Source organism: Trachymyrmex septentrionalis, unplaced genomic scaffold (genome assembly GCF_001594115.1).
Source record: "Trachymyrmex septentrionalis isolate Tsep2-gDNA-1 unplaced genomic scaffold, Tsep1.0 scaffold32, whole genome shotgun sequence".
NCBI lineage: Eukaryota > Metazoa > Arthropoda > Insecta > Hymenoptera > Formicidae > Trachymyrmex > Trachymyrmex septentrionalis.
The window spans coordinates 4,199,411-4,208,793 of NW_017305485.1; the positions used below are offsets into that span (position 1 = coordinate 4,199,411).

The 9,383-nt window shown below is 37.3% G+C and overlaps 1 protein-coding gene across 1 annotated transcript in view; it reads left to right on the top strand.

Moving 5' to 3' along the window:
* Nucleotides 1-3,617, top strand: part of LOC108749923 (homeobox protein Nkx-2.4-like) — a 40,316-nt gene extending 36,699 nt beyond the window's left edge. The window contains exon 4 of the mRNA XM_018488957.1: nt 3,063-3,617. Within this exon, the coding sequence (XP_018344459.1) occupies nt 3,063-3,413 (351 nt within the window). The 3' untranslated portion in view covers nt 3,414-3,617. The remainder of the gene's footprint in view (nt 1-3,062) is intronic.
* Nucleotides 3,618-9,383: the final 5,766 nt, after the last annotated feature.

The window sequence follows — 9,383 nt, forward strand, 5'->3', positions numbered from 1 at the left end:
CAAAGTTAAAATGTTATCCTTTTTATTTAATCCGCAATAATTCAATAACAAAAAATTTTAGGAAATTTTAAAAAAACGATTTTATAGGAAAAATTTTTAGTTTTTACAATAAACAGTCGAAAATTTTCGCATGTTTTTTTTTTAACGTGATTGGCCCACAAAGTGAAAAAAAGTTCTCATTTCGTTCAGCTTGTAGTTTTCTATTTGCAAAAATCATCAAACTCGCAGAAATTAAAAAAACATAGTGACCTTTCGAAAGTATAGAAATTTTCAGTTCTATAAAATCCATTTTTTAAATTTAAATTTTGTTCATTTTTAATGAAGTTACAGCTGCTTAAATTGTGAAGTTACATACTTTAAAATTATCATAACGTTACAAACTTTTGTTTCGATCCAATAAAATGATTTATCGAACTCACCGATACAATGCGGAGTTTATTTGTTTATTATTGGTATATAATCTGTAAACAAAAACAGATTTATCCAAATTAAAGTAATGCCCTTAATAATTAATCATTCTCAGGAATGAATTATTGTGAGATGATTATTTTACTCATGTTTTAAATAGAAATTTATCAAGATTATTATACATATAACTTTAGAGGAAAATGTTCATATCTAAATTTTTATTATAATTAATTATTAATATAATCTTTTATTGTTATCTTATTAGTTGAAGAAATAAACTTTTATTTTCTAACTTTCTTTTTCTGTACATAATTTTCGCGATTCTAAAATATTAAATACATTGAAAGTATTATATGTAAATATAAGTAAAATATTATGTTTAATATATTTTGAATATTTTAAGTAGCTTAAAATAACAAATATTTAATATATTATTATGGAATATGCTATGCAATTGCAGAGGAACAATTAACATTGCAAATAACACATAAGTAAAGAAAATTATGATTCTATAAGTTTTAAATATTTCTACATTTTAATTTTCTAATATTTTAATCTTTAAATATTGTAGAACAATAAATATTTACTCGGAAAGAACAATTCTGCTTTATTTAAAAATTTAATTAAATACAAATCTGAAAATACTTTTGTTGGACCATCAAAATAATTACGTAAGAATCTCGACCATGATGAGCAATACTGTGAAAACTTTTGACATTCTAGCAATCATCTAATTTGAGCGTCCTACATAATTATTTTGATCCTTGATGATTGAATCCTTGATGATTGATTATTGATGATTGAATAAAATTATTTTTAGATTTGTATCCAGCTAAATTTCTAGAAATTTCAGCAAAACTGTCTTTTCCGTGAAAGATATTTAATAATTCTATATTATTAAAATTCAAAGTGATACATAAAACACACTGTGCGACAAACAATTAACATCGCAAGTAGCAAATAAAAAACAAATCACCTGTGATTGCCCCGCCGTTGCCCGACGCCTCCAAGCCTCCGCCTCCTCTCAGCTTCTCTGCGTTTCCTTCGTACTTGACAATACAACACTCGCGGAAACAAAATTAATTACGCGCGACACTTTTCACAGCACTCCCGGTCGTTAACTGTACACTTCTCGCACGTTTTGTTACATTCCGGAAAAAAATACGATTACACGAAGCCATGATATCCATCGATGGTGTTCACCGATCGACGAATTCGTAGAACTGACCAGAATTATCGCAACCGACGAAATCGAATGAAATCCTAATGGCGGTTGAGACTCGCGAATGTCGCGCGGATAACTTCACGCGTATACTCGTCGCGGCGACGCTACACCTGTTGCTCCTAACTGCACTTCCGTGCACTTTCGTGCCTAATTGTATATTGAAATAATAAATAATATGTACTATATGCGTCTTGTGACAATTAATATTACAAACAAGTAAATATATGAGTTAAAATAAATATCCGTGCGATTAAACGTTCGTAATAACCGAAAACGATCGTCGCGTCGTCTCGTTGACTATTACAATCACGTAAAAACTTTTTATATTGATATTTCCCGAAACGCTCTTTCTATTATATCAAATCACCGATATACGTACAAAAGCCAGATTTATGTTACGTAATTTATAAATAATAGAATATGGAATTTGATTACGATAGTATAGTAGCAGGTCAAATGATCGCTCGGCTCGATTCGTTTCCGTGACGTTCTATAAAGCGGCGTCCACAATGAGATTTTAAGGCGTGAAACTTAGGGTGCTTCTCCATGATTATCGGAATTTGGAAAGTCATACAATCAATCAGAATCTTTTAAGTTTAGCACGATAACAATTCTGATTAATCGTATGGTTTTTCCGAAATTTCTATTTAAGTCTTAAGCTTAAAGAAATTGACTAATCACGATCGAATGCGAGGAGAATAATCGACTATGATTGAATAATTTTGTATCACGATATCGCGACGTATACTACTTCGAGATGTTAAAATATATGAATAAAGTATGTAGGCGAATTATATAAATATATGTAGATATATACATATACAGGGTGTTTGGAAAGTAATGATAAATCTTTCGCGTAGGGACCGAATGGATTAAACTGAGAAGAAAAAATCCTCTATCATTTTACGATTTTAGCTATAATAGTTATAATAATAAGATATTAATTGCTCAAAATTGCCGAAAATTGATCTTCAATAATTTTTTACTCGAATACTATCAACTTTAAAGAAAAATTGTAAGAGACAAAAATTTTCTTATTCTTTTTACTTTCTTCTCATAAAGTTCTGAGAATTTTTTCAGAATTTTCTCATGTTGGTAAAAATAAGAAAATGCAGTCCTAAAAAGTTGATAAAAAATTCTGGAAAAAATGTTTAGAGTTCTATGAGAAGAAAATAAATAATGTTTGTCTCTTGCAGTTTTTCTGTCAAGTTGATAGTATTTGAGTGAAAAATTATTGAAGATCAATTTTATACTTTAGCAATTAATAATTACAAAATGGTAGAGCACTTTTCTTCTCAGTTTAGTCCATTCTACCCCTATGCAAAAGATTTATCATTATTTTCCAAACCTATATATATTTGACAATTGACGCGGTTTCCCTGTGCACGTCGCAATGTCGCATCAAGAAGCAATGATACGTTTGTTCCAGAGTGCGAGCTCGCCGCGGCGGGTGGCGGTACCGGTGCTGGTGAAGGACGGGAAGCCGTGCGGGAGCGGCGGCGGCGGCGGCGGGAACGAGGGTAGCCGCGGTGGGCCCAGCGCGGCCCTGGCGAGTCCGGCGCCGCACATGACGGCGGCCTCGAGTCCTCATGGCACCCATCACGCGGCGACTTCCTCGGTGTCCCATCACTCGGTCGTCGCTGGCGTCAGCCACGTCATGAGCTCGAGTCAGAGCCTGCAGCACTGCTCGTACACGCGGTCCAGCGCGCAGCAGGGCATGCAGCAGCAACAGCAGCCGCAGTGCGGCGCGTATCTACCATTGCAGGGCCGAGCTTGGTAGTGCGCGCCATCCGCGGCGGGGGCCGCGGCCTACGCCAATCCCTCCGTCGCAGGCCCATGGGCCCTCGCCGCGGATCCAGCTGCCTGGTACGCCATACCCGACGACAGTCCTTAAGACTCTTAAGAGTGGGAGGGAAATGTGTGTGGATACGCGGATCTGCTCTGCTGTCGTTTCATCGAATCGTCATTCGTGATTCACGACGCGCAAAATACGGGGACCCGCGGATTGCGGGATCAACGGCCGACGGCGCTCGGGATGAACCTGGAGCCTCGTCTCCGCCGTTTGCGGTCGCTGGAGAGCCTAAAGGGAGAGAGACGCCAATAGTCGTGCGAGTCTCTCGTGTGATTGAAATAATTCTTAGGAGCGTCCAATTTCTGATTGGCTGGAGTAATTCTTGCTCAAGGTTCATTCTCCCTTCAGGCTTTCTATAATCGCGGCTGATCCGTCGCGGGTCGTTCGAGATTGCGCGAGCGAGACCGCTCTCTCTTTCTACGTATCTGCTTTAAGGAAAGCAAGAAGAAGGACTCCCGTGAGCCATGCCCACGTGGATACCAAAAGGACGGTCTTCTTTTTCTTTCCTTTTTGTGAAGTGCATCCGTACATAGTCCGGTAACATGCTGCCCGATTAGAAATGTGACCCCAGACAACAAAATTTCAAAGTTGGTACGTAAGACGTCTGAAAGACATCTCGAAGACGTTTTTACGAAAATCGTCTAAAAGATCTTATGAGAAATAGGAAAATTTAAAAAAAACACGTTTGTCTTTATAAAGCTGGTTCTATATAACGTTAGTCGCAAGTCGATTGTAAGCCTCTTACGATAACACTATTGACGTTTTTGAATGCCTAAGCAGAGAAAACTAATCAGTTGGCGCTTAGTGATTCTTTAATACGATTGGATCCTACACTTGGATCCAGCGAAGAACTGAAAGCAAGAACCAATCATATTAAGGAATCACTAAATGCCAACTTAGTTTTCTCTGCTGAACGCAGCCATTGACTGTCGCAACAAGCTTAGGATTGACTTGCGATTAATGTAGAACGACACCAGCTCAAGACACCTTACGTCTGATTGTGGACTTTGTTTGGGACGTTACGGCAATTGACAATCGATGGGTATTTGCTCGGTGATTGTAGGGACTATTAGTGTGATAATTAGCGACCGCCTGTGGTCGGTGAGTACGCGGTTGAAAATGCGCCAGCCAAGGGTGATATTACGATGAGAACACTCGAATCGGGATCATCGTGCATCGCTATAGTAACCGTCACCGTGATTTTACATCTGTCATCGCGTAAATCGATCGATAAGTACACACGTCGAATCGAATGAAGCCTCACACGTTCACGTTTTACGTGGAATGGCGGCTCCCCCGGAGTTGCACCACGAGAAGAGATTTACAACACGCGCGTTGTAAATCTCTCTACGTAAATCAACTGGAGCAAGTGTTCACTTCCCCCAAATCTCAATTAACGATCAATTAAACGGTGCTCGCGACGCGATCCACATCTTTGTTCTTCACGAAACTGCATTTCGAAAATTTCAGTAACGCATTTTAATCTCTCACTTTTTGCCCCGCCGAGATCACCGTACTTTTGAAGCCTGCGAACGAGATAATACATTTTTTTTTTTTCCAAGGGTATTCTCCGATTTTGTTTAACAAAAATTTATTTAACTCGTTTCATTTCTTTCGACTATTTTTTTAATATATAATATTGTACACCTCGATATTCGGACTTTAGCGTTTTGAAAATAGAATATAATAAAAAGAGTTGATGAATCCGTACGATCCCTTCGTGGAAAATAATAATCGACTTTTATTAGCGTCAACGCCGTCGTTAAAGTACACTATTTTTCGCAAAACGTATGTTACAAAAAAATGTTCCGAGGGAGGAAAAAAGTTCTAGTTTTTTTTTTTTTTTTTTTTTTTTTTTAGAAGAATCGGAGGAAGCTCGTATATCCGAATTTCGGTGATTTGCGGAGGATCGCTCGCCTATGCACGAAATAAACGACATTGTAAAGCGCCGCGGCGCCAGGAAACAAAACACGGCCGCGCCGCGCTACAATCGAGCATGGGAGCCGAAACGGATTGTTCGCTCGCGAAATTATCGTTGGCCCGGGTGTCCACTCGATGGATTGGAAATCCGTCGATTCGAATTACGAAATAGTACACTGGCGTCGCGTGATTGTGACTCGATTTCACCGACAGCGCGACATCCGAGACACGCTCTCGCGAGCGACATTGTCGCTCGGAAAGTCGCTTCCAGACAATGTGCACGTTTGTCAAACGTTCGACGAATTTCCGGCGCCGCGCGCGCCCCGTATTTACGCGACAGATTTTGCAGAATTGTCGCGCAAATACACACACACACACACATACACATACACACACACACACACACACACACACACACATATATATATGTATATATGTATATAGATATGTCGCTACGTTGACATGTATTATTTTATTCACGATATGTATCTATATACATATATGGCATTTTTATCAGTTATGCCAGAACCTCGCCAATCTGGACGCTTGCGATATGGATAACGATTTTACTTTCCGTCAAATTCGAGCAAAATTTTGTTACATTCGCACGACAGATATGTAAGTTAATCCTCTATAGCGCCAAATGACTTGGAAGTTGTAAACATACTTTGTAATCTTAATAATTTAAGATTAAATTATTAATTAAATTTTAATTTTAAATTTAAATTTAATAATTTAATATGTTCCTTTTGCGGGGGATTGCATACATGGAAGCACATTAACGTTGTATTAATAGCATTAGTTTAATTGAAAATAATCTTGTTAATTTATAATAGTATTTATGAAACAGACGACATTTTATTAAAAGAGAACGATATACTTGTTTCATTGACTTTTAAATGCCACACGAATAGCGTTTTCAAGTGCATTGGGTTTGAACCCAACCCAGGTCGGATTAATGACGTCATATGCTCTACTTTGGTTTCTGATTGGACGAGGTCATGGTACTTTCGAGTTAACCGATCTGGGTTGAGTTCAACCCCATTCCACTCGAAAACGCTATAAGAGAACACATACTCGGGCTGCGTTCCGATATTCACTGCCAGTACTGAAAATCTGTAGTATACGTTACATGCACTATTTTTAGCACTGGCAGTGAATATCAGAGTGTCTAAATATGGAATATCTAATCATGAGTATAATGAGTGTCTGAACATAGACATATCTAATCATGAGCTAAAATTTTATTTAGAGAAAGGGAATAAATTAAAGTTGTGACTTTTGAGGAGGAAAAAAGTAGTCGAGTGACTATTAGACTTGGACTTGTTTTATATTATTTTTAATTAATTACTGACAGGTAAAAAAAAATCACAAAATTACACACATATTCCATTTACCAACTTAATATATATTTTTGTTAATTATAAACTAATTCTTCGAACTGGAAAAATTTAAATTCATAACACAAGTCGTCTTCGATTATCAGGAAATCTTTCCTTAACTTTTACTTTCAATCCTTTCTTTTTTTCCAAAACTAATTTTTTATGAATATTTATTAAGCATAGTCCGTCAATGTGTAATTTTTTCTTGATTAATAAAAAAGTTGTAAGCATTGGAAAAAGCTAGATATGATGCAAAAGGCGTTTAGATGTTAATAGTGTTATTGAATTAATTAACAAGATTATTATCAATTAGAATAACGCTATTAATACATCATTTTTCTTCAGTGTAATTTTTTTCATAAGCAAAAAGAGTTTATAGAGGGTTAGACAAATGGTAAAATTTTCTATTTTTTTTTTCTGTTAAGACTCAAGATTTATCGAGATATGTCGATTCATCGAGATGACTTTATCTCTATAGCTCAATAACGCGATTTTATTCGCAAAAGAGAGAGCAAGAGAGAGAGAGAGAGAGAGAGAGAGAGAGAGAGCTCTCGAAGCTTTCCTTTTCGGCGAAAAAAAAACGAAATAAGACAGTGAAAAATTGCGAGAGAACGCGAGGGACAGACCGAAGCGTTTTTGAAATTCGACGAGCGTTTCGCGCGTTCTCGTCGCGAGTGGGGATCTTAGAACAAGTTTACGATTTCGCACGTTCAATTGTAAATGACACTTATATTGTAAATACACGTTTGTTATAAGCGACGTTGTGTGGTGCGAAGAGAGACGGAAGTGTGTCGCGCGCATGTCGACAACGAATTTCTAAATCGAGCGACGTTCATTATAGATAAATGATTTAGAGGATGAGCATTATCGAGCATTACAGTATAACGATTACGCAAAACAAAAAAAAAAGTATAGAATTGACGATAGTGAGTAGTGTGTCGTGGTGAGAAAATCAGCTAGAGATTATTATAAAGTTTTGTAAATAATAAGAGAGATATTAATAAAACGATACTTATTCAAACATCAACGAATCTTGTTCTTGACAATTTGTGATATCATCAAGTTGCTATTTACAAATTATTTATTTATACAAATATTGCAAAAGTACTCTTTGTGCTCTTGAATATACCCCTCTTTTCATATTTTCTTTGTAGCCCTCTTTAGAATATAATTAATATTGAATTATTATATGAAATTATAATTGGATCTGCTTATTCTTAATAGTTTCTATTATAAAACAGAATTTCAGAATATTTTATATTATAAATTGTTTATTCAGAATATTTTCTGGCATTATCTATTTTATTATTGCTCTATGTAATATCAAAAATTATATCGCTGCGTTGATGGAAAAGTGACACATCTCAAAATTAGCAATTTTTCATTAGAGAAAGAAAGAGAGAAAGAGAGAGAGAGAGAGAGCTTTTTAATTAATAAATTCTCAATTAAAATAATGTTTTAATTAAAAATGTATTAAAAATTTTAAAAGTATTAAAAATTTAATTACAAATCACAGATCTGATAATAATTTTCTGGAATCACTAAGATAATTACGTGAGAATCTCAAGCATAATAATCAATGTTGCAAACTGTTTTAATGTTCTAGCAATCAACTGCATAATTATTTTGATGATCCAACAACAAAATCCTTTCTGCGTATAACTTCATTTTCTTTCCATATCATGTTTCAATTATTAATGTATTCTTTAAAAGCCATGTTATGAACTTTCAAAATTCGAACATTGCAACCCTAATCGAGTGTTTTCATCCATTTACCTTATCAAAATTGTCATACTTTTCTACATAAGCAAATAAACTACAAATGTGTGTTTTTCCACAGAAATATGTTAGTCTTTAAGGAAACCCTTTCTTTCCATTATCTCAAAAATACTATTTTTTTTCTACTTTGTGCCACTTTGTGCCGCTTTTCTATCAACGCGGCGCTATCTATTTACAGATTATCATGGCGTTAAAAAAAGGCATTAGCCGTATACTAAGATACCTTGCATTAGTCCTCATCGAGTCAGCTCCGAGACTCCCTTACGAGCGCTCTCATCTGGGCGAGGAGTGCCATTCACCAATCAAAATACGAGCCCTCGTCGCGCTAAGAATGTTTCATTACATCTCTCGCGACTTTCGATCACTTCGCCTTGACAACGCGCTTTTCGGCGTCGGCCGGATAGACGCCATGGTAACACCCTTCGCGCGAAGGGTGAACTCCCTGCGCGCCCTGACGAGAGAACCGAGGGCACGGCACCGGGTAACGTTCTAACCCCCTTGAAGCGCGACCGTGTACCTACAATTATTAAGGTAAGCCGATCTCCTCGAACGGATAGGTGAAGGTTTAATGCTTGGGCGCAGGAGCGGAGCGGGATCACGCCGACGGACGAGCGGAGTCAGGCCGGTCGTTATTGGATATTTTCCAAAGGGGGAGAGTAAGCGGAAGAGAGGCAAGACTTAACCCTCGCCTCGCTAAACGGGAGCCGGCGATTTATTAAATGCACCGTGACTAATTGCTCCGCCGCGCCGCGCGGTGGGACGCGGGGCGGCGTGACGCTCGGCGTCGCGGATACGCGTGAAACGCGCGGAACGCGCC